Raw genomic sequence first — 26,267 nt, forward strand, 5'->3', positions numbered from 1 at the left:
CCTCTCTCCATTTCTCTCTGTCCTATCCAACAACGAATTGCGTCAACAAGGGCAATAATAATAATAACCACAACGAAGCTACGACAAGGGCAACAAAAGGGGGGAAAAAAATGGCCTCCAGGAGCGGTGGATTCATGGTGCAGGCACCGAGCCCAGCAATAACCCTAGAGGAGGAAAAAAAAAAAAAAAAAAAGATGGGAAAGAGAGAGGCAGACTGGGAGTATGGACCGACCAGTCAATGCCCATGTTCAGCGGGGAAGCAACTACAGAAGCCAGACCTTCTACCTTCTGCAACCCACAATGACCCTGGGTCCATGCTCCCAGAGGGATAGAGAATGGGAAAGCTATCAGGGGAGGGGGTGGGATATGGAGATTGGGTGGTGGGAATTGTGTGGAATTGTACCCCTCCTACCCTATGGTTTTGTTAATTAATACTTTCTTAAATAAAAAAAAAAAAAAGATGGGATGCTTCAGTTGTTTGAGAACAACATTTACATGGAAGAGCATTTGCAGTTATTTCTTTTTTAAAATTCTTTATTGGGGAATTAATGGTTTACAGTCAACAGTAAAATACAGTAGTTTGTACATGTGTAACATTTCTGTTTTGCACATAACAATTCAGCTCCCACTAGCTCCTCCTCTGCCATCATGTTCCAGGACCTGAACCCTCCCTGAAATTATTTCTGATTGCTTCAGCACTCAAAATTAGTTCTCACCAACTTTCTCTACTAAGTAGTTACCCTCTTGACATTATTATTATTACTGCTACTATTATAATATTAATTAATTTTTTTTTTTTTTTTTTAGCTAGCCTCAACACTTGGAAAGAATTGGACTCCATTAATAGTCCTGGCCAACTCTCGTAGTGGTACTAACATGGGAGAAGGACTGTTGGGAGAATTTAGGATCCTCCTAAATCCAGTTCAGGTAGAGAAAGCCTTCCTTTCTGTATTCATCTCTGTTTTTCAGTTTCTCATTTTCCTTAAATTGTAATCATTGTATTTTTATTACTTGCATACAGTAAAGGTAATGAGTATAAAAGGATCAAGCCATATATATGGAGAAAGATAGTGAGGATATAAAATGACACAGCCACTTAAGAAAAGTTTGGAAGTTTCTGAAGTTAAACACAAAGCTATTAACCCCATTTCCAGGGAAATGAAAGTATAGATTCCCCTAAAGATTATCACGCAAATGTGTATAGCAATATTATTCTAAGTAGCCCAAAAGTGGAAACAACTCACCTGTTGATGAATTGGTGCATAAATGAAATAAAAAGGTGGTGTGCCTCTGGGATGGGTGTGGTTGGGTGTGGAGAATACAGGTCCAAGAAGGATTCAGAGGACCTAGTGGGGGTTGTATTGTTATATGGGAATATCTGGGGAATGTTATGCATGTACAAACTATTGTACTTACTGTTGAATGTAAAACATTAATTCCCCAATAAAAATATAGTACAATAAAAAAAGAAAAAAAAAAGAATTACAGAAGAGATAAAAAAACAATTGCTGAAATCTATTTCAGTGACAGTTAAAATAAGTTGTTTAAGCTGAAATTAAAAGCTTAAAGATGAATAAAGTTTTTTCCTTTGATGTCTAACTAATAAACTAAACATTAGTTTTTAAAGCTAAAAAAAAAAAAAGGTGGTGTGCTCATACTAATGGTGGTTTTCGTGATACAAAGATACAAATTACTGTCACACATTTTATTATAGCTTATTTTGAGGGAAAGAACCTCAAAAATAAGCTCAGTGAAAGAAATCAAATGCAAGAGGTCTATGTTGTCTTATTCCATTTTTATGCCCTATCTAGAAGTGGTGAATCTACAGAGACGGAATAGATGAGTGGGTTGCCTAAGACTAGGGCTAGAAATGGGAAGTGGTTTACTGGAGTCATGGAAATATTCTAGACTGGATCCTGGTGGTTGCTCAACTCAGCACAGTTACTAAAAATAATTGAATTGTTCACGTAGTAACATTTTTATATGCGAAATATACCTTAATTTAAAAATTGAGAATAAAAGGATTACACCATAAAATGAGTTTACATGCTTGCAGCTTCTACTTCGAAAAAGCTAACATTATACAGCCTGTTGTGGAACAATCAGAGTGCAATAATTTTTTCCTTCTAATTTGTGTCTTTCTCTTTCAACATTGCATAACTTAAGGCAATCCTAGAAACAATAAAGAAGCAAGAAAATCACCTGCTGTTTCCTCATGCCAATACATTAATTTTCTTTTGTCCTATGTGTTCTTTAAATTATCTATTCAGTCACATGTCAGTATTTCAGAATAATAATTTAGATACAGAGGTAAGTTCTGTTTTCTGTCCTTAATATTATTTCATATTTCCACTAAATGTTCTTCAACTAATCCTTGCAATTCAGTGTAATGGCTAAGATGATTTTTTTTTAAGATTTTATTTATTTATTTATTTATTTGAAAGACAGGAGAGAGAGAAAGAACCAGACATCACTCTGGTACATGTGCTGCCGGGGATTGAACTCAGGACCTCACGCTCGAGAGTCCAGTGCCTTAGCCACTGCGCCACCTCCCGGACCACAAGATGATTTATTTTTATTTTTAACCAGAACACTACTCAGCTCTGGCTCATGGTGGTACTGGAGCTTGAACGTGGCTTTTGAGACCTCAAGGCTTGAAACATTTTTGTTGTTGTTGTTGCATAACTGTTATGCTATCTCCCCAGCTCACAATTAAGATAGTTAAATGAATATGTCAGATTTTTTTCCAGTCAAGGGAGAGGAAGAAAAAAAAGTACATTTATAAATAATGTCAAGGGCAAGGGAGACAGTGTAATCGTTATGCAAAAAGATTTTCATGCCTGAGGCTCTGAAGTCCTACATTCAATCCCTTCCACTGCCATAAGTCAAAGCAGAGCAGTGTTCTGGTTAAAAATGATGAGTAATTAATGCTAAAGAAGGGCCAGGCAGTAGCACACTTGGTAAAGCAGATATGTTTCAAAAGAAAAAAAAAAAGTGGTCTGAGACATGACTCAGTGAATAAAGAAAGCACTGAACTCTCAAGCATGTGGTCCTGAGTTCAAGCCCCAGCAGCATATGTACCAGGGTGATGTCTGGCTCTTTCTCTCTCCTCCTGTCTTTCTCATTAATAAATAAACAAAATCTTTTTTTAAAAAAAAAAGCCTCATTATAGAAGTATTCATTTGGCACTATGCATTTGCGGACATGTTAAAATGTGCAAAGCCCAAGTTCAAGCCACTGGTCCCCACCTACAGGTGGGAAACTTCACAAGTGGTGAAGCAATGTCGTAGGTATCTGTATCTCTATCTCCTCTTCTCATGATTTCCCATGATATATAAAATATATAAAAAATTAAATAATGCCAAGTGAATACTTTTATATTGAGGCCTTTTTGTCTTGTGAGACATTTTCTTTTTTACTATTATTATCTTTATTTATTTGATAGAGACGATCAGAAATCAAGAGGGAAGGGAGTGGGAAAGAGGGAGAGAGACAGAGAGACACCTGAAGCCCTGCTTCACCACTCGCAAAGCTTTCCCCCTGAAGGTGGGGACTGGGGGCTCTAACCTGTGTCCTTGCACATTGTAACATGTGCGCTCAACCAGGTGCGCCACCACCCAGCCCCTCTTTTGAAACATTTTCTAGGATCAGTTATAAAATAATACACATGAAGGATCCATACATGTTTCTGTTATTTTTAGGCACAAAATTGTTTTTATAAAAATGAATAGTAATTTGTACTAGTAATTAAGAAGGAAGGGGATTGATAGAGAGGGAGAGAGACTTGCAGCACTGCTTCACCACTCATGAAGATTTCCCCCTGCAGGTGGGGACCAAGAGCTTAAACCTGAGCCCTTGTGCAATATGTTATGTGCATTCACTCAGGTATGCCACCACCCAGCCCCCATTTGGACTATAAAGAGACAGTATTATAAAATGGATAGACAATAGAATTTTGTGTTTCAGCACATAGTTGTCTAGGGAGTCATAGGCAGGCTGTTAAATCTTTCTGTGTTCCAACTTTCAGGTCAGTAGAATCAGTTCCAGGATCAGTCACAATATAGAGTGCATAATGCTTGGCATATTTTTAAAGATAAACACACCATAATTATTGTTCATTATGTCTATGCTTACCTAAAGGAAAATCACCCTCCTGGGTGGAAAGTATTTGATAATTTTTTTCTTTCATTTCTAGGTTTTTGATGTAACAAAAACTCCCCCTGCTAAAGCCTTGCAACTTTGTACTCTGCTTCCCTACTGCTCAGCTCGAGTACTTGTTTGTGGAGGGGACGGTACTGTGGGCTGGGTCCTGGATGCAGTGGATGAAATGAAATTTAAGGTATCAGTCTGCAGACCTGCTTCCCTTTCCCAGTAGTCCCAAGAAAACTGTACACTACTTACTACATATTTTATTATGCATCAATATTAGAAGACTACCAATTTGAAAAACTAGGAATGAGATGCTATAATTAAGCAATTGCACATTTTTTTTACCAAAATAACATATACTTATTACATTAGTATCTTTTTTATTTGTAAAAAGGAAATATTGACAATACCATAGGCTAAGAGGGGCACTCCACATTTCCCACCACTAGAACTCTCTATCCCATCCCCTCCCTTGATAGCTTTCCCATTCTTTTTAAGATTTAATTTATTAATGAGAAAGGAGGAGAGAAAGAACCAGACATCACTCTGGTACATGTGCTGCCAGGGATTGAACTCAGGACCTCATGCTTGACAGTCTAGTGCCTTAGCCACTGCGCCACCTCCCGGACCACAGCTTTCCCACTCTTTATCCCTCTGGGAGTATGGACCCAGTATCATTATGGGGATGTCTGGCTTCTGTAATTGTTTCCCTGCTGAACATGGACATTGGCAAGTTGATCCACACTCCCAGCCTTTCTCTCTCTCTTTCTTTTTTAAGATTTTGTTTTTGTTTTTGTTTTTTTACCAGAGCACTGTTCAGCTCTGGCTTATGGTGGTACAGGATATTGAACCTGGGACTCTGGAGCCTCAGGCATGAGAATCTCTTTGCATAACCATTATGCTATCTCCCCTCCACCCCCAGCCTCTCTTTCTCTTTCCCTAGTGGGATATAGAAATGGGATGTGGGGCTTCAGGACACATTGGTGGGGTTGTCTGCCCAGCAAAGTCAGGTTGGCATCATGGTAGCATCTGGAACCTGGTGGCTGAAAAAGAGGTAAGATATAAAGCAGAACAAATTGTTGACTAATCATGAGCCTAAAGGCAAGAATATTGTGGATGGAGATTTTGGGGTCTCCATTTTGGAAAAAGCTAGTAGTTTTATTTTAGGTGTATCCCAAGGGATCCGTAACTTTACTAGTTTCTGCCTGAGCCTGACATCGCATATGCAGGTGACCTGAGTTATTGTCTGGGGGGATGGTGTCATAGTTGGAAAAAAGACCAGAAAGCTGGCTCAGGGAAGAGAGTAGCATCCAAATATGGGGAAAGTATTTAAGTATTGTTAACTGTAAACCCCATCAATCTGATTTAGGGCCCATATTCAGCACAGGAGCCTATGTAACCTCTGCATCCCTGTAGATCTGAGCTCTCATTCCTTGGTCACTGCTAGGAACATTCTAGGCTGTGCCAATTTCAGAACCTATCATCCTCTGGTGATAGGCAGAGTATGCTATCCAACCTCCCTTCAGAGAATGGAACACTTCCCACCCTTGTTGATCCACATTGAGGGCCAGGTCCTATAGGGACCCACAGAGGAGTCCATTATGTAGTTGCTGATGAAGATGACCAGTGACAGTGGTGAGAGGGATCTGTTAGAGGTCTAGGCCCATCATGTCTGTGTAGGAATCCCAGGACTCCCTGACTAGGGCCCCAGTTGATGGGGTGGCCTGGTAGTGACTGATGAGTCATTAAAGTATGCCAGTCTCTTGCCCTTATTCAGGTTTTATAGTCCTTACTTTGTCTGACAACGTTAGCTTTGGAACATTAGTATCTTTATTGCTTTGATCTTTTTTAAGTTTTACCCATTATATTACTCTGCAGTAGTCAAAAGAGAAGAATCTAAAATATATCTTCCATTTTTCTAGGGACAGGAAAAATACATTCCACAGGTTGCTGTCCTGCCTTTGGGAACAGGCAATGATCTGTCCAATACCTTGGGTTGGGGTGCAGGTTATGCTGGAGAAATCCCAGTTGCACAGGTCTTACGAAATGTAATGGAAGCAGATGGAATTACACTAGATAGGTAAGTTACGCTTTCCCCCCAGAATAGATCTCTTGAGCATTAAGAATATTGTTCGGCTTATAAATGAAAACTTAGGCCATTATAAGGGCCCTTATTCAGCTTTTGTAGTCCTTACTTTGTCTGACAAGGTTAGCTTTGGAACATTAGTATACATAGATGCTGTTTTTTGTTTTGTTTTTTACTTCTTTATTGGAGATTAATGGTTTACATTTGACAGTAAAATAGTTTGTACATGTGTAACATTTCTGTTTTCCATGTAACAGTACAACCCCCACTAGGTCCTCCTTTGCCATAATGTCCAGGATCTGAACCCTCCCCCGACCCCAGAGTCTTTACTTTGGTGCAGTACACCCAGATGCTTGTTTTTTTCTTTTGTTGCTATATGTTTTGTTATTTAAAAGTTGGAGTCATGGGGGTCGGGCGGTGGTGCAGTGGGTTAAGCGCATGTGGTGCAGTGGGTTAAGCGCATGTGGTGCAAAGCGCAGGGACCGGCGTTAAGGATCCCGGTTCGAGCCCCCGGCTCCCCACCTGCAGGGGAATCGCTTCACAGGCGGTGAAGCAGGTCTGCAGGTGTCCATCTTTCTCTCCCCTTCTCTGTCTTCCCCTATCTCTCCATTCCTCTCTGTCCTATCCAACAACGAATTGTGTCAACAAGGGCAATAATAATAACCACAACGAAGCTACAACAAGGGCAACAAAAGGGGGGGGGGAATGGCCTCCAGGAGCGGTGGATTCATGGTGCAGGCAATAACCGAGCCCAGCAATAACCCTGGAGGAGGAAAAGAAGAAGAAGAAAAAAAAGTTGGAGTCATAAGTTAAAACTGAGTACTTCGGAGTTGGGTGATAGCGCAGCAGGTTAAACACACATGGTGCAAAGTGCAAGGGCTGGCATAAGGATACCAGTTCGAGCCCCTGGCTCCCCACCTGCCGAGGAATCGCTTCACAGGCAGTGAAGCAGGTCTGCTGGTGTCTCTCTCCCCCTGTCTGTCTTCCCTTCCTCTCTCCATTTCTCTCTGTCCTATCCAACAATGATGACATCAATTACAACAACAATAAAAACAAGGGGAACAAAAAGGAAGTAAATAAATATTTTTTAAAAAACTAAGTACTTATCTTAAAATCTGCACACTCACATAGATATTTTTTCATATGTTTTAATAGAAGAACCTCATCTACAGGGCATCCAGAGTTAATTGGTAATAATTATGGTTAAGTAAGTTGATTTGGTAATAATTGCTATTTTTTTTAACTTTCACTTTTTAGATGGAAAGTTCAAGTAACAAATAAAGGATACTATAACTTAAGAAAGCCCAAGGTATGTTTCTAGGATTTCCGTTGTGATTAGTTTCAACAAATGTGACAGTGTACCTTCACTATACAAGTGTGAAGTATAGACATGATGCTTTTCTCTAGAACTTATTATGCCACAGAAAAACCCATGGGCTAAGCTCACAGGTTGGCCTGTACAAAGTGCTGTGGGAGAGAATGGATCAGAAGTGTGCTTGCTTCTTCCCTTTTAGATCAGGCTGAAAGGTTCCAGAGGAAATGACCTATGAATTAGTCCTTTAGAGATAAATACAATTTAGATCAACAGAAAAAAAGAGGAAAAAAAGAGAACTTTTTCAAGCTAAAGGAGTAGAGATTAAAGGTTACAAAATTTGGTTAGGAAACAATATAGAGGGAGCCGCACAGTTGCACACCAGGTTAAGCACACGTAGTACTATGCACAAGGACCCAGATTCAAGCCCTCGCTCCCCACCTGCATTGGGGACACTTCACAAGCTGTGAAGCAGCTCTGCAGGTGTCTTTCTCTTTCCCTCTCAGTTTCCCCGTCCCCTCTCAATTTCTTTCTGTCCTGTCAAAAAAAAAAAAAAGGAAAAAATGGCTGCCATGAGCTGTGGATTTGTAGTGCCAGTGCCAGGCCCCAGTGATAACCCTGGAGTCAGTGTTACTAATAGTAATAATAATATAGAGTGAAGCCAGGTGGTGGCTTACCCGGTTGAACACATATTACCATGTGCAAGGACTAGTGTTCAAGCTCCTAATCCCCAGTTGCAAGGGAGAAACTTCACAAGTAGTGAAGCAGTGATGTGTCCCCATGTGCAGGGTGACCCAGGTTCAAGCCCCTGGTCCCCACCTGCAAGGGGGAAACTTCATGAGCTATGAAGCAGTGCATCCGGTGTCTCTCCCCCTGTCTGCCCCCCTTCCCTCTCAATTTCTCTCTATCCAAGCAAATAAAGTTCTCTTAAAAATATACATTTTAAAAAAAATAAGATTAATCAACACAAGAAAAGTAGTTTGAGTCAAAAAAATAAGTTAAAGTTTGGTCAGCAACCTGTAGACTATGACACATTTAACAAGAAGTTGAAAGTTGGGCAAGAGAGATAGCATAATGGTTATGCAAAGATACTCTCATATCTGAAGCCCCCTAGTCCCAGGTTCAGTTCTCCATACCACTATAAGCCTGAGCCTAGGTAGTGCTCTGGTAGAGGAAAAAAAAGTTGAAAGTTTAGGTTTGCATTCAGGAAAAAGAGCTGGAGGTGTAGACTAAGAAATCCACCCTACATGGGGCAGTTAAATAAGTGGGGAAGGGCAGTATCCTGGGTTAAGATTAAAAGAAGCTAATAGCCTGAGATTTTAAATGGAAATATAAAGATTATATAAGGGTAACACAGAGGTGGAATTGCCAGATGCAAATTAAAGCCATTCTATATAAAATTGGAGGTACATTATACTAGATGAAATAGAAGATAAAGTTCACATCAGTAGTTCTTAGCTTTATTTTGGGAGACGTCACTGAAGAGTACAAAATACCTCTGTTAAAAGTGGTGCCAAGAGAAGTGTGAAGTTTTTACAAATAGCATACAGACTAAGATTGAACACGACAAAACCTGGGACTGAGACATCATCTGTCACTTGTTCTTAACTTTTTCCACAGGAATTCACAATGAACAACTATTTTTCTGTTGGACCTGATGCTCTCATGGCTCTCAATTTCCATGCTCATCGTGAGAAGGCGCCATCTCTGTTTTCTAACAGAATTCTTAATAAGGTGTGTTGGATAAAATAACATTTCCTGCTTATCACCAAAGGTACAGTAAAAATCAATAGTTCAATTTTATCTAGAATTCTTTCAACTAAATTCAGATGGAGCTAGTTTGGATATATTTGCCTGCTCTAATTTTGTGTAAGACTATCAAGGTAGATCCTTAAATGTACTTTATTAAAATACTTAAAATCATGACAGATTTTTTTTTAAGTTGAAATATTTTACATTATATTTTTCTTTTTTTAATTACAGATTAACATTTATTTTTGACTGGATAGAGGCAGAGAGAAATTGAGAAGGGAGGGGCAGATGGGGACAGAGAGACGCCTGCAGATCTGCTTCACCACTCCTCCTATAGTTGGGAACAGGAGCTTGAACCTAGGTCCTCGCTCACTATAATGTGTGCTCTTAACCAGGTGCACCGCCACCTGGCCCCCATTTTGCTTAGATAAGCTAGTAAATGTTCCATTTAATTTTAATCTTACTTTATTGTCAGCTAAAATTGAAAAGAAATTTTTTAGCATTTTTTTATATTTATTCCCTTTTGTTGCCCTTGTTGTTTTTTATTGTTGTAGTTATTATTGTTGTTGTTGATGTTGTCGTTGTTGGATAGGACAGAGAGAAATGGAGAGAGGAGGGGAAGACAGAGGGGAAGAGAAAGTACACACCTGCAGACCTGCTTCACCGCCTGTGAAGAGACTCCCCTGCAGGTGGGGAGCCGGGGACTAAAACCGACTCCTGATGCCGGTCCTTGCGCTTTGCACCACGTGCGCTTTAACTCGCTGAGCTACCTACCGCCTGACTCCCTGAAAAGAAATTTTATGCAGGATTAATTTTGGAAAGGTCATTAATGGTGACTTGTGTTGCCAAAAATAGATTCCACTGCCTTGAAAAAACTCTGAAAGACAGATGAAGTAAGGAAAGGAGTAGCTTGTTTATTGTGGCTTAAAAACAAATGAACAAAAAAAAAAAATACAAAACAAGATTTAACAGGACTGGGAGGAGAGTAAGGAGAATGAATCAAAATATCACTATGGCATTTACTATGCCAGGGGTCAGAATATTGTGCTTCAAAATTCAACAATGTACCAATGTACCAATACCTCCTGGACCTTCTACCATGGTTTCTAACTAACATCATTGCTCAGGTTTCTGGTACAATAATGTTTCTGTGATGGAAATTATGTTGTGAATTTTTTTTTAATGATTCTGATGATGGAGCAATATTATGTGAAAAATGATTGCACAGCAGTTTTATTTCTGGTTCTCTTTACACATATTTTAAATGTGAAAATAGTTTCTTTTTATTAACATAATCACTAAAGCAGTAAATATTGCAGTTCGTAATTAACCTCTTCATTATCCTTTCTGTATTCAGAAGTCGTTTTAAAATATTCACTTGGTCAGCAAGATAGCCCACTTGGTTATTGTGCTTGGTTTGTCATGTGCATGACACAGGTTCAAGCCCAGACCCCACCGTACTAAAGGAAGCTTTGATGCTGTGCTGTTTTTTTCTGTCTCTATATTCCCAGTCACTGCCTCTGTATGAAAAAATCAGCTTGGGGGACAGGGTAGATAGCATAATGGTTATGCAAACAGACTCTCATGCCTTAGGCTCCAGAGTCCCAGGTTCAGTCCCCTGCATCACCATGAGCTGAGCAGTGCTCTTGTTTTGTTTTGTTTAAAGTCAAGGGAAAAAGTCAGCCTGGAGCAATGAAGCCCCAGAGGCAAAAAGAAATTGATAGAGTTTTCTAACTCATAGTATTTCTTTATAAAATGCATTTTTATATAAACTGGAAAGAAATATCTCTTGCTCCCCTCTCTACCATCCCCTTCTCAATTAAAATAATTTTTAATGTTGCCTTTTTTTTTTAATAGTCGGTCAAGGAGGTTTTTGTTTGTTTGTTTGTTTATCAGTGTATTTTTCTTAATGTTTAAAACCATATTGGATTACTTTAATAACGTTTTCTGTCTGTTTCTCACAGGCTGTTTACCTATTCTATGGAACCAAAGATTGTTTAGTACAAGAATGTAAAGATTTGAATAAAAAAGTCGAGGTAAGCTTTAAAAGTAGTTTCATTTTGGGTGTAAAAAAGAAAAGGAGGGGAGTCGGGCAGTAGCACAGCAGGTTAAGTGCACGTGGCGCAAAGCACACTGACCAGTGTAAAGATCCCGGTTCGAACGCCCGGCTCCCCACCTGCAGGGGAGTCGCTTCACAGATGTTGAAGCAGGTCTGCAGGTGTCTTTCTCTCCCCCTCTCTGTCTTCCCCACCTCTCTCCATTTCTCTCTACCCTATCCAACAATGACTACAACAATAAAACAACAAGGGCAACAAAAGGGAAAATAAATAAATTTTTTTTTTTAAATGTGGCTTAAAAAATTTTAAAAAGAAGCAAAAAAAGAAGCAGGTAGGAATAGATGGCATAATGGTTATGCAAAGAGTCTCTCATGCCTGAGACTCCGAAGTCCCGGGTTCAATCCCCTGCACCACTTTAAGCTAGAGCTGGGCAGTGCTCTGGTGTTTCTCTCTCTCTGCATGTCTCTCAAAAATAAAGTAAATAAAATATAAAAAAGAAAAGGGGCCTAGGTGGTGGCACACCCGGTTATTACCATGCACAAGGACCTGGGTTTGAGCCCTCACCCCCCACTTGCAGGGGAAACTTCACAAGCAGTGAAACAGAGGTCTGCATGTGTTTTTCCCCCTCTCTATCTCTCCTCCCCTCTCAATTTCTCTTTGTCCTGTCAAGTATAATAGAGAAAGGGAAAAAAAGTGGCCACCTGGATCGGATTGGTGAGTTCATAGTGCTAAGACCCAGCGATAACCCTCGTGGCAAGAAGAGAAAAAAGAAGAAAAAATAGGAAAAGGGGGCCCATTAAACTCAACAGTAATGTATCCCTGGGCTGGTGAAATAGCTCACCTGCCATATAAAGAGCCCAGGTTTGAGCTTCAGTGCTGTGGCCCCTTTCTTCTGGTTGGGGACAGATGGTGGCACACCCAGTAGTATACACATGTTAGTATACACCCAGTAGTTAGTATACACCCAGTAGTATACACATGTTAGTATACACCCAGTAGTTAGTAGTTAGTATACACCCAGTAGTATACACATGTTAGTAGTATACACAGGACCCAGGTTTAAGCTCCTGGTCTCTTCCTGCAAGGAGAAAGCTTTATGAGTGAAGGAGCAGTGCTGCACGTATTTCCCCATTCCTTCTCAATTTCTCTCTGTCTCTGTCCCAAATAAATAAAGTAACTATGAGGACATAGTTTGTGTTGACTTTTAAAAAATTCATACTGGGGCCAGGCAGTGGGTTCAAGTCCCCTGCCCCTCCCCCAACACACACACATGGGGAGTACTGCATGGGTAATGAAGTACCTCTCTCTTTCCTCTTTAGCACTCTGTCTCTATCAAATATATATTTTTTAAATAACCCAGAGACTGAAGAAACTATGTCAAGCAAAGTCATTGTCATTACTACATGAAACACTTTCTGGAAGGGGTGACAAACTAATCTGAAAGTAAGTGAAGGAAAATAAAAAGAGTTAGTGAAGGATATAAAAAATTCATCTATGCTAGTAACAGCATATGCAAAGGCCATGGGGCAAGAGAAAGCTTGTCATATTTGAGTCAGTTCAAATTGGAACATAGTTTATAGTAGAAAAAATGAGAGCTGAGGCTGTACAAATGCACAGAAGCCAAATCACAGATGAGTAATAAAGAGAGTGGGGGGGGTAGATAGCACAATGGTTATGCAAACAGACTGTCATTTACAAATCCCAGGTTCTATCCTCCGCACCACCATAAGCCAGAGCTGAGTAGTGCTCTGGTTAAAAAAAATAAAAATAAAAATACCAAACTGAGTAGAGCTAAAGACAGAGCAGTTAGGGGACCGGGCTCGTAGCACAGCAGGTTAAGCACACCTGGTTTGAAGCACAAGGACCCGCATAAGGATCCTGATTCGAGCCCCCCGGCTCCCCACCTGCAGGGGAATCACTTCTCAGGCGGTGAAGCAGGTCTACAGGTGTCTTTCTCTCCACTTTCAGTTTTTCTCTCCTATCCAGCAACAACAGGAATAATGGCAACAACAACTTGGACAACAAAACGGGAAAAATGGCCTCCAGGAGCAATGGATGGATTTGTAGTGCAGGCACAGAGCCCCAGAGATAACCCTGGAGGCCAAAAAAAAAAAAAAAAAAAAAAAGTTAAGTATAAAAAAAAGAAGAAGAAAGAAACATCTTAGGGAAAAAGATAGTGTTCTAGATTATTGCACAAACTGGAATGATGAGGAAGGAAAAATATTTAGAGGTTTCACCAGTTTTTTTAGTGTACTGGGTAGATGCAAAGAAGTCAAAGTTAACTCAACTTTCTAGCTTAAATACTTGGGATTGGTGGGCCTGCAGTGGTGCACCTGGTAGAGCATACATGCTACATTACTCAAGGACTCAGTTTCAAGACCCTGATCCCCACCTGCAGGGGAAAAACTTCATGAGCCGCGAAACAGTGCTGTTTCTCTCTCTCTCTCTCTCTCTCTCTCTCTCTCTGTCTCCTTCCTTTTTCAATTTCTCTGTCTAATAAATAGTTTTTTAAAAATACACCTATGGTTGGGACAATGCTATTCTTTCCTGAGTAGTAGATTGGGAGATGGGTTTTAGACTTAACTTAGTTTTAGACATGGGAGTTTTAGATACCATAACCAGTTAAAACTGTTTTATGAGCAGTTGGATGTACAGATCTGATCCAGTTCACTTTCAGGAAAAAAGAGCTGCCAGCACAGATATAGCAGTTTATGAGTGACTAAATCAGCCCTTCATAGTCTGTAGCGTAAGAGAAAAGGGCTTTAGCTAGTTAAGAGTACATAGCTATGAGGAAAGCCACCAGCACAAGGCAAGATGCAGAACTCTAAACTGAGGAAAACATCCACAGAAGTGCAGTCTAGCTCCCAGAAAGTAAAGGAAGAAGATTTCAGAAAAAAAAAAAAAAAAGAAAAGAAATCATTGTCGGGTGCTACTGAAAAACAGATGGGAAAAAAAAAAAGATGAAACCTGAATCTCTCCTCCCCCATGGACAACTAATATTTGGCAAGGGGGTGCAAAACATCAAGTGAAAAAAGGAGAGTCTTTTCAACAAATGGGACTAGGAAAATTGAGTTGAAACATTCAGAAGGGTGAAATGGTCACCACATATCACCATGCACAGAAGTCAACTTTTTTTTTTTTTTAAACCAGAGCTTACTTCTGACTTACAGTGGTGCTGGGGATTGAACCAGTAAGCTCAGAACTTCAGGCATGAAAACCTTTGCATAGCCACTGTGCTGTCTCCCCAGCCTGGATATGGATTCTAAATGAGTATGTCTGGAAATAATGTGCCCTGTAGTAACTAACTATGCATTTCTTTAAAGCTAGAACTGGATGGTGAGCGAGTGGAACTGCCTAATTTGGAAGGCATCATAGTTCTGAACATTGGATACTGGGGCGGTGGCTGCAGACTGTGGGAAGGGATGGGAGATGAAACTTACCCTCTAGCCAGGTATGTATGTTTATGATGTGGTTTTGTTTTGGCTTTTATGTCATTGTTTTCTTTATAGATGTCTAACATTTTTCCTCAGTTTTTAATAGGAGCAATTAACAAGATGACTTATGTTTGAAAGTGATCACTGTGATGTGATATGTTTTATTTTCCAGTACCATGTAATCCATATTTCCTTTTTCCAATTTTAGGCATGATGATGGTTTACTAGAAGTTGTTGGAGTATATGGATCTTTCCACTGTGCTCAGATTCAAGTGAAACTGGCAAATCCTTATCGAATAGGACAAGCACATACAGTGAGGGTAGGTAAAATGTTGCTATAACTGGTTAATTTGCCCCAGTCTTTCTCTTATAAGATATTTTATTAATTTATTTTTAATTTTTATCTATTTTAATGAAAAAGAGACACCATAATGCTACTCAGCTGTGATTTATGGTGGTGCTAGGGATTGAACCTGAGACCTCAGAGCTTCAGGCCTGAGAGTCATTTGCATAACCATTATGCTATTTCTCCAGCCCTTTATTTTTTTTTTAAGGAAAGAGAGATACAGAAAGATGTGAGAAAGACCAGAGCACTGCTCAGTTCTGTTTTGTAGTGTTGCTGGGAAGTGAGTGAGTGTGTGTGTATGTGTGTGTGTGTTGTTTATATTTTAGAGAGACAGAGTATTCTTTCACTGAATTTGGGACTTTGGAGCCTTAGGCATGTGTTTGAGGTTTTTTATTTATTTGCTTGTTTGTTTGGGGAGGGTTATTGTTGTTTTGCCTCCAGGTTTATCACTGAGGCTTGGTGCTTGCTCCATGAATCCACTGCTCCTGGTGGCCACCTCTTTTACATTTTTTTTTGTTATAATTGTTGTTGTTGGATAGACAGAAATTGAGAGAGATTGGGAAGACAGAGACGGAGAGAGAGATAGACACCTGCAGACCTACTTCACCTTTTGCAGAGTGACCCCCACCCCCACCCCCAGGTAGGGAGCCAAGGTGCTTACGTTTGGTATATGTGTGCTTAACCCAGTGTGCTACCCTCCTGGTCGCCAGGCATGTGTTTAAATAACCAATATACTATTTTCCTTGCTCATCCCAGTCTGTTTCTAAGCCATTGATAAATAAAAGAAAATGTACATGCTGTAGCTTTCCATAAGCAGTGGTTAATAGTTCATACTGTTACTCGTCCTATGTACCAGGAACTTAAGTTGGATAGGCAGCAAACAGGCAAATTTGCCTTCTGCCAAGTGGAGGAAATTGTGTCACTGGGAAAGAATCTTTTAAACAACTGCTAAATTAATATATATTCAGATTAATTTTCTAAGAATGGAATACTTAAAAAAATGCTAAGAGGAGGATTAAGGGGACTGAGGGAGACTTTACTGAACTTACTGGGGACTAACTTTTTTTTCTCCTTATTTGTCCCCAATACCAGCTGATTTTGAAGTGCTCAATGATGCCAATGCAGGTAGATGGGGAGCCATGGGCCCAAGGGCCTTGCACTGTCACCATAACTCACAAGACACATGCATTGATGTTATATTTCTCTGGGGAACAAACGGATGATGACGTCTCTAGTACTTCGGATCAAGAGGACTTGAAGGAAGCTGAGTAGCTGGATGAGGAAATGAAAACTTTGTATATAGAATACTCACAAGTGAACAGAAACTATTCATCCAGAAGTAGAAACTTCTCTATCAGCTATTTAGTCTTATGTTCACAAGTAGTATAATGAACATAGCTTTATGTAAATAGCATTCAGAAACAGCCAAACTTTGTTTTTATAAATGTCAGTTTTTCCCCAGCAAAACACTTTGATCTTGTACTTAAAGTACTTAAAGTCCCAGAGGTTACATGAAAGTGAGAGTTTTCTGTGGCTTTATGTTTAAGAATATGACTTCTCTGAAGTACATGTTCTCATCCCTTTTTCTAGAACACATTTGATGGATACATTGTACATCCTGTAAGATGTGGATATAAAACATTCCATCTTCATTTTTAATATGATGACACCATAGATTTTAAAAATTGACTTGTTTTCTTGAAAGGAGATAGGTAGCATCAAACCAGCATGCCTCTTCAAGATTTCCTACAGTGCAGCACCTAGTGAATCCATAAATACCTATTTCCAGGAACTAAAAAGAAGAAAAACATAAAGAAAAATAGCACTTAAATTTTTTGTTTTTACTTTAGGAGTATTTTAGACCCCTAGATGTTGCTTGGGAGACCATGTTAATGTCAAAACTCAACATCTTACTTATAACCTATTTTATGCCTTGCCTATCTTAGGCCAACTTTAGGCACAAGGATGGTTTACTGGAAGTTGTTTGAGTATGTTGGTCTTTTCACTGTGTTCAAATTCAAGTGAAATTGGTACATCCTTTTCATATAGAAAAATATAATAAGGGTGAAATATTGCTATAACAGGTTAGTTTGTTGCATCAAAATTCAGCATCTTGACCAAGCATATCCAAAACAGAACCACATAGAGCTGATAAAAATTACATTCACAGTACATTTGACTGAAAGTTATAGCTTCTAGGCTAAATGCTTGAGCAGCTTCACTTTTGACCAGTATCCAGTTGGTGTCAGCAGGGTTTTTAAGTGTGCTGAAGATAATTTGCTAGTCACATTAATTACTCAGAAAAAAAATTCAGTGGTCTGGTAGTATTTAAGATACAACTTTTTTTAGATATAACATTTTATATCTAAAACACTTAACGGAAAAACAGAAACCTCTGCAAAATGTTTATATCGTATTTATTTTAAGATGGAAATGTATTTTTTTACTTATTTATTTTCTTCATTGTGGTATATCTGTGTTTAGTGTTTACAAGATATGACCTTATTTAATAAGTTAAATTGATCATATAAAGTCTGTAAGCTAAAAATGTAGCTTATTGCTTAAACTTTATTAATAATTCCTGACATATATTATCCAGACATTCTCAATCTTCAGAAATATTCTTCAATATTTTATAAAGAGGGTAAATGGTGGGGGCTGGAAGGTGACACACCCAGTTAAGCACACACACTGCAGTGTGCAAGGACCTAGGTTCAGGCCTCTGTTCCCCACCTTCCAGGGGGAAGGCTTCATAAGCAGTGAAACAGAACAAGGTGTGTGGATTCATAGTGTCGGCAACCCAGTGATAACCCTGGTGGCAATAAAAATATATATTTATAACAGTAATGATAAAGAGGGCAAGTGGAAATACATGTACTCTACTTTTGGGTAATAAAATTACACTCCTGTATGTCTTTCAATTGCCAAAAACTGTTGAAAGGCTTGTCTCATGGTTTCCCATTAGAGGGCACTCTTGTATTGTTGGCCAACTTGTTTGTGCCCTCAGGTCCTGCACACCCATTGAACGTTCAGCCTGTTTGTCAGACTATTGACTCCCTTGCTGACTTGAGCATTCATAACATAAAACTGTGAAGGATTAGAATGTATCAAAAAAAAATCAGTATCTCCCCTTAAGTATCTATTGTAAATCTGTAATCCAGATTGTCAAAAATTTTCATTTTCTACCTTCAAGCCTAGGCTATGTTTTGAAGGAACAATTTAGTAGTATGCACAATAGTCATTACATTATATGAGGTACTTTCTTGCTTAAATTAACCTCTTCCAGATAGCAGCAGGAGATGGCTAAATTCTACTACTGGAAAGTTTTGTGAGCAAACCTGTTTTCACTTCATACACTTTTTCCATACACATTTCATGGTAGGTAACCTACTGAAGTATTGGAAGAGTTTTATAGATCTTATTTGATGACTTGATCATGTATTAAGTTTACTTTATGGCCACAGTTGTTACAGCTATAAATACATTGTTAAATTCTCTCTGCATTAGGTCACATTTCATCTGTAATTCATAATGCTAGTTATAGAGTCAAAGTAAAGGTGGGAGTAGATAGCATAATGGTTATGCAAAGAGACTCTCATGCCTAAGGTTCCAAAGTCCCAGGAGCTGAGCAGTACTCTGATTTTAAAAAAAAGTAAATAGTTTGGATTATTAAATTTTCTTTTATATTGCCACCAGGGTTATTGCTACGACTCGGAGCCAGCACTACAAATCCACCACTTCCAGTGGCCATTTTTTCCTTTTTTTTTCTCTCTGATTATTTTATAATTTATTATTATTAGATAAGACTGAGAGAAGACGGGGAGATAAAGGCAGAGAAAGATAATCAAAATAACTAGGTTTGGGTTTTGTTTGTTTAGAGGTTTTTGGTTTTGTTTTTTTTTTTTTATGAGAGAAAGAGATACATAGAGAAGGGTACAGAGAGAGAAAAACCAGAGCACTGCTTAGCTCTGGCTTATGGTGGTGTGGGGGATTGAACCTGGGACTTTGGAGCGTCAGTCTTAAAAGTCTTTGCATAACCACTATACTATCTTTCCACTCATGGGTTTTTATTGTTGTTCTTGGTTGTTTGTTTGTTTAATTGTTTAACCAGAATGAGGGACCGACGATGGTGGTGTACCTGGTTAAGTGCACACATTACAGTGTGCAAAGACCTAGGTTCAGGCCCCCAGTCCTCACTTGCAGGAGGAAGTCTTCACAAGTGGTGGAGCAGGCCTGCAGGTGTCTCTGTCTCTCGGACTCTGTCCCTCCCTATCTCCCTCTTCCCTCTAAATTCATCTCTGTCCTATCAAATAAAATAAAGTTAAAGAAAAAAAATAACTTAAAAAAAACTAACCAGAATGTTACTTTGTATTTAGAAGATATTTGTCTATAGAGTGTGTGTACACATGTGCAGCTTCACCATTCTGGGTCACCTTTGACATTCAGAGAAACAGAGATAAGGAGAGGCAACACAATAATGGAGCTTCCTCCAGTGCATAAGACCTCCTAAGTGGTGCCAGGCTCGAGTCTGTGCATGCACACTACTTGGTAGGCCATTATTTCTCTAGCCCTGATACTCTTTTATTTAAACAAAATGGTGTTACTTTTATCATAATCTAGTGATATTAATTTTCCCCCAAGGTCTTTCATGTAATTTTTGTTTCCCTCTTTATTCAGACTTAAGTTTTTATTTAGGAAAGTTAGCTCAGAGTACCACATCATGAACTAGCATATTTTGGCAAAATTTTACTTATTTTGTTCAGCACATCTATCCAGACTTTAAATGACTCTGTAGTAAAGACAATTTACAGCACATGTTTGCATTAGGGTAGCAATGTTTATGTTACTGGGGGTTCTCTTTATAAAAAGTAATTTTCCACACTATTTTTATGTTGCATTTTATTTTAATATTTTATTTATAAAAAGGAAACATTAGGGAGTCGGGCAGTAGCACAGTGGGTTAAGTGCATGTGGCGTAAAGCGCAAGGACCGGCCTAAGTATCCCAGTTCGAGCCCCGGCTCCCCACCTGTAGGGGAGTCACTTCACAGGCGGTGAAGCAGGTCTGCAGGTGTCCATCTTTCTCTCCCCCTCTCTGTCTTCCCCTCTTCTCTCCATTTCTCTCTGTCCTAACAACGGCGACAACAATAATAACTACAACAACAAAAAAACAGCAACAAAAGAAAAAATACTTTTTTTTAAAAAAAAAAAAAAAAGGAAACATTGACTAAAGGATAGGATAAGAGGGGTACAACTTCACCAGAACTCTGCATCCCATCCCCTCCCCTGATAGCTTTCCTATTCTTTAACCCTCTGGGAATATGGACCCATGGTCCTTGTGGGATGCAGAAGAATGAAGGTCTGACTTCTGTAATTGCTTCCCCGATGAACATGGGCGTTGACAGGTCGATCCATACTCCCAGCCTGTCTCTTTCCCTAGTGGGGAAGGGCTCTAGGGAAGCAAAGTTCCAGGACACATTGGTAGGGTTGTCAGTCCAGGTAAGTCTGACTTGGTCGGCATCATGCTAGCATCTGGCACCTGGTGATTGTAAAGAGAGTTAACATACAAAGCCAAACAAATTGTTGACCAATCATAGACCTAAAGGCTGGAATAGTGCAGATGAAGAATTGGGGGAGTCCTCCATTTTGTAGATAGCTCAGGCATATTTTAATTATATTCCAAAGGGCCTGTGGCTATACTAGTGTTGTTTTGTTTTGTTTTGTTTTGCCTGAGCCTGAAATCTGATATGCAGGTGGATGCTAACTATTGTCTGGGGAGATGATGTCATGGCTGGGAAAAGGACCAGAAAGCTGGATCAGGGAAGAGAGTGGCTCCCAAATATGGGAAAGATGTAGAAATATTGTTGATTATATACCCCATCGATTTGTGATCTGGGGCCCATATTCAGCTTAGGAGCCTATGTGACCTCTGCATCCCTGTAGATCTGAGCTCACATTCTGTGGTCATAAGTAGGAATGTTCAAGCTGCCCCAATATCAGGACCCATCTTCCTCTTGTGTAGCATAGAGTATGTTGTCCAGCATCCCTTCGGAGGATGGAACATTCTCTACCATTGTTGATCCATTCTGTTGCATTTTAAAAAGAAAAAAAAATAGTAATTGCTACATTCTCAGGAAGAAATTACACAATGCTTAATCTCCATGTCTGTTTTCAGATTGCTCTCATTTTACTGTTCTAATATATTCCTGCCTAACTACTTGTAAAGTTTAGTGACTTAAAAAAATACTGAATACCCAGCAGCTCTTACAGATGCTATGAATAGACAATAATAATTTTCAGTGTGTTTGTTGTTTAATAGAAGTCATACTGGTTTGTGTTTTTAAATACAGGCTTTCCAATAAGATTACATAACCTTAAATGTGTTTCAGATTTTCTGCAACAATTAGTTGTGACGTCTTAACGAAACTCATGTTTATAAAAAATTTTATAGTCAAAATTATTTATTTTTATTTTTGTATAGTTTGTCAAAAATGTGTAGTACTTGCTTTTTATAATGTCTGCCTACTTGACAACTGTAAAATACACTGTGACTCAGAAACTTTGTGTTGTAAAAATGAGAACCAGCATGTCAAAAATAGTTTGCATTTGTCATATAAAGTCAAATCGTATTTAATAATACATTTTGATTTAAATTTGCACTAACTAGAAAACTTTAAAGGTTATAGTAATTTACAGATTCATGTGGATCCAAGTACTTTGTACTTAGTTGCCTGAAAAGATTGATAGAATGAGTAATAATTTGGTGTGGGTTTGCTTTATTGCAGTTTAGGACAATGGAGTGTAGGTAGATTTATTTTTAAAAATCTAGAAATTTTAAAAGAAAAAAATCTACTTCTTAAAGCCTCTCTCCTGCTTCTCAGACATGGTGTGTAGACTGCAGCATCAGGATCACCTGATAAACACTGGCGTGTCGAAGCTGTATTTTCTGTTTGGTTAGTTGGAATGGAGTTTGTTTCCAGAACACTGCTTAGCTCTGGTTTATGGTGGTATTTGGGACTGAACTTTTTTTTTTTTTTTGTAGTTATTATTGATGATGATGTTGGATAGGACAGAGAGAAATGGAGAGAGGAAGGGAAGACAGGGAGAGAGAAAGATAGACACCTGCAGACCTGCTTCACTGCTTGTGAAGTGTCTCCCCCGCAGGTGGGAGCCAGGCCTCCAGCTGGGATCCTTATGCAGGTCCTTGTGCTTTGCGCCACCTGGTCCTTGTGCTTTGCACCACCTGTGCTACGGGGGACTCCTGGAACTGAACCTTTACTGAACTAGGAGGTGCCTCAGCCATGAAAGGCTTTTTGCAGAGCCATTATGCTAAATCCTCATCCCCAGAGCTACCAGTCTGTACCTCACAAGCTCTCCCAGGGTGTTTGCTGACTGGAAGCCATGCAGTATAATTGAATTAGTTGAATACTACAATTATCTTTCCTTTACTAATTGCTTTCTTCCTCTCAAATTCTTCTTCTGAAGGAACTATAAGGGGAGCTGGGCGGTGGCACACTGGGTTAAACTTGTGCTGCTATGTGGAAGGACAGGCGAAATGACCAGGTTCAAGCCTCCACTCCCCACCTTCAGAGGGAAACGCTTCACAACCGGTGGAGCAGGTAGGCACATGTCTGTCGTTCTCTCCCCCTCTCTCTATCTCCTCCTCTCTTCTCAGTTTCTCTTTGTCCTGTCCTATAAAAAGGAAAAATATATATATATAAGCTGCCGTAAGCGGTGGATTCATAGTGTCAGCACCAAGGCCCAGCAACAGGAAGCAAAAAAAAAAGGAACTATATGAAAACCCTGTTTGTATATTATCCAAATTGATGTGTCTTACATAAAAGATGGCAGCCTTGGGATTTTTAATAGAGTCACAGATCTTGGACTATGGTTCATGGAATCAGAGAACTGACTGGAGTCATGGTTCCCCTAGGGACTCCTGCTTCCTCACTTCTATCGAACAGGCCATGGTCCGTGCGCCGCTATGTTCCATCGCTGGGGAGCCAGAGACGACCCGAACTGCCCCTGCGGCTACAGACAGACTATGACCCACATAGTCAACGACTGCCACCTCTCCAGATTCAAAGGAGGTCTCGAAACTTTACATCAGGCTCAACCTGACGCTGTTGACTGGCTACGGAAGAAGGGCAAACGCTAGAAGAAGAAGACTTCTATCAGTATAGCCCCATGCTGGGGGAGTCAAGATAAAATACTTCCTCATTTAGAATATTTTTTTTACTATTGTTAAGGGTTTGAAAGCCACTACTGTAAAGACTGCCACCTGCTTAATTTTTTACGTATTCAGAGACCTATTTTTTTGATGAAAAGAATAATTTAGAGAACATGGTTGTTGCTTGGAATATGACACATATGGCTATTTTAAAGACATTATTGTTAAATACTAAAGCACTTGAGCTGTTTGTCATGTTTTCAGTCTTAGTCATGTATAAAAACAAATTTGTATAAGTTTATTTAAGTTATATCTTTCATTCTTATCCATGTAGTCACCACCTGAGGCTTTCAATTTTCAAAAAAGCTACATTTCCAGATTGTGGAGAAAGAAATTTTAAAAGTTCACAGGGCATAAATAAGACTATTTTACTTAGTCATCTGCAGAAAATTAGTCATCTAGGAGCTATAAATACATGTATCACTGGGGAGTCGGGCGGTAGCACAGCATGTTAAGCGCAGGTGGTACAAAGTGCAAGAACCGGCATAAGATCCTGGTTCAAGCCCCTGGCTCCCCACCTGCAGGGGAGTCGCTTCACAATCGATAAAGCAGGTCTGCAGGTGTCTTTCTTTCCCCCTCTGTCTTCCCCTCCTCTTGCCATTTCTCTCTGTTGATGTCCTATCCAACAACAAGGACATCAACAACAATAACTACAACAATTAAGAAAAAAAGGCAACAAAAGGGAATAAATAAATATTAAAAAAAGATTTTCAAAATATCTATCTGTATTACTGATGTTAGGCCTAAGATACTCCTCAGTATCAGCAAGGCTGCCTGGAGCTACCTCATCATTGTAGAAGAATGTCAGCAGAATTCGGTTAGCAGACAAAAAAATTGTAATCTAGGGAATTCCCATTACTTATTGGTGACTAACACACAGTCTTGAAAAGGGGAAACTTGAAAATTAGGTTGTTCTCCTTGTTCTGTTAACATTATCCAGGCAAAAGTGCTTCTTGATCTATCAAAAGTCCTACAATAAGCAAGGACATTTTATATGGTTAGGTGATAGTGGCTCATAAAAACATTGGTCTCATTACTTCAGTTTTGGCCTCTGCTTAGCAATTTCTCCAGTTTGATCTGCTTAAATGAGCCCAACAAATAAATTAGTTATTTGTTATTGTCTCATACAAGTTTAGAGTGTCCTGGCTTCTTGACCCAGGTCACTCTTAATCAGATGACCTGACAATTTCACTGAGAAACCCAGTGTCAAACATACTTAGGAGGCTCTGCTTAAGCAGCCGGTTGGCCTCTTTTTTGGACCTTCTCCTCCAGTGTCTAATCACAGTATTTAATTACACTGTATTAATTGTTTTTATTGCATTGGTCCTATGGGGTTGTGGACAGTGCCTGCAGACAGATGTAAATCAAAGTATTTGATATGCTGAAAATGTTTGCTGGTTTTTTTTGGGTTTTGTTTTTTAATAAAATGAGAAATGCAGCTCTTAAAAGTGTGATCTCAGTTTTGTTTTTTTTGGTTTTTTTATGTAGATAAAATGAGGACCTTGTGTGTTAGTTTCACAGGTGATGGTCCTTTGCCTACAGCAGAACAAACAAAATGAGTTCTTGTTCAGAGATTTTTTTTTTTTGATAGAAGAATGTAAAAGATATGTTGCTATGGCTCATGCCAGAGCAGTAAGTGGAATGAATTAAACGAGAATTTAGACTGGGGGGACAGCATAAATGGTCATACAAAAAGATTTTCACACCCGAAGTACCAAAGGTCCCAGGTTCAAAAAACAGCCAGTACCATCGTAAGCCAGAGCTGAGCAGTGCTGTGGTTTCTCTTCCTTTTTTTTCTTTATCTCTTTAAATAAAAATATTTATATATTTATTTTCCCTTTTCGTTGCCCTTGTTTTTTTTATTGTTGCAGTTATTATTGCTGGTGTTGTCATCGTTGTTGGATAGGACAGAAAGAAATGGAGAGAGGAGGGGAAGACACGGGGAGAGAAAGACACCTGCAGACCTGCTTCACTGCCTGTGAAGTGACTCCCCTGCAGGTGGGGAGCTGGGGGCTCGAACCCAGGTCCTTACACCAGTCCTTGCGCATCGCACCATGTGTGCTTAACCCACTGCGCTACCGCCGGACTCCCTAATAAAAATATTTTTAAGGGACAGAATTATAAAAACAAAAATAATAAGTGAAGTGAATTCCATTTCAGTGGTAGAGTGGAAGGAGGACAGGATTTATTGGCAGGACTGGGTGATAGTATACCCAGAAGAATATACATATTACCATGCCTAGCAAATTTGATTCTAGTCCCCAGCCCCAACCTGCAATGAGAAGTTTCGCAGTGAGGCAGTGCTGTGCCCACCCCCCACCTTTTCTATGCCTGTCTCATCCTCTTAATATATATTTATCTGCCACCAGGAGCAATGGGGTCATGTGGCCCCAGCAGTAATCCTGGTGGAAATATAATAATAGTACTATGGACATACGAAAGTTATGCAAAAAGACTAGTGACTGAGGCTCCAATGTCCCAGATTTAATCTCTAGCACCACCATAAACTGCAGCTGAGCAATACTCTGGTAAAAAACTAAATAATTTAACTTGTAATAAAACAGAAATCCAACTCTGCAACAGATTAGCTTTAGAAAACTAACTTATTCTCCCTAAATCTCCATTTTTCTTTATAAAAGGGCAGTGAGTGCCCCCTACAGAATCTGAAACTCTGGGGGATCTGGGCAGTAGCAAAGTGGGTTAAGCACATAGCACAAAGCAAGGACCTGCTTAAGGATCACAGTTCAAGCCCGCCCCATCCCCCCCTGCACCCTGCTCCACACCAGCAGGAGGTCACTTCACAAGTGGTGAAGCAGGTCTGCAGGTGTCTTTCTCTCCCCCTCTCTGTCTTCCCCTCCTCAATGATTTCTCTCTGTCCTATCCAACAACGATGACAACACCAG

The 26,267-nt window shown here is 39.5% G+C and overlaps 1 protein-coding gene across 3 annotated transcripts in view; it reads left to right on the plus strand.

The window, feature by feature from the left end:
* The window catches only part of DGKE (diacylglycerol kinase epsilon), a 38,512-nt gene extending 14,907 nt beyond the window's left edge, over positions 1-23,605 (plus strand). For all 3 annotated transcript variants that reach the window (XM_007526694.3, XM_060203784.1, XM_060203785.1), the window contains 9 exons: positions 808-927; positions 4,196-4,339; positions 6,072-6,229; positions 7,493-7,544; positions 9,168-9,281; positions 11,264-11,335; positions 14,680-14,807; positions 14,999-15,110; positions 16,229-23,605. In XM_007526694.3, coding sequence (XP_007526756.1) covers positions 808-927; positions 4,196-4,339; positions 6,072-6,229; positions 7,493-7,544; positions 9,168-9,281; positions 11,264-11,335; positions 14,680-14,807; positions 14,999-15,110; positions 16,229-16,408 — 1,080 coding nt within the window. In that variant the 3' untranslated portion in view covers positions 16,409-23,605. The remainder of the gene's footprint in view (positions 1-807; positions 928-4,195; positions 4,340-6,071; positions 6,230-7,492; positions 7,545-9,167; positions 9,282-11,263; positions 11,336-14,679; positions 14,808-14,998; positions 15,111-16,228) is intronic.
* Positions 23,606-26,267: the final 2,662 nt, after the last annotated feature.

Source organism: Erinaceus europaeus, chromosome 12 (assembly GCF_950295315.1).
Source record: "Erinaceus europaeus chromosome 12, mEriEur2.1, whole genome shotgun sequence".
Taxonomy (NCBI): Eukaryota; Metazoa; Chordata; class Mammalia; order Eulipotyphla; family Erinaceidae; genus Erinaceus; species Erinaceus europaeus.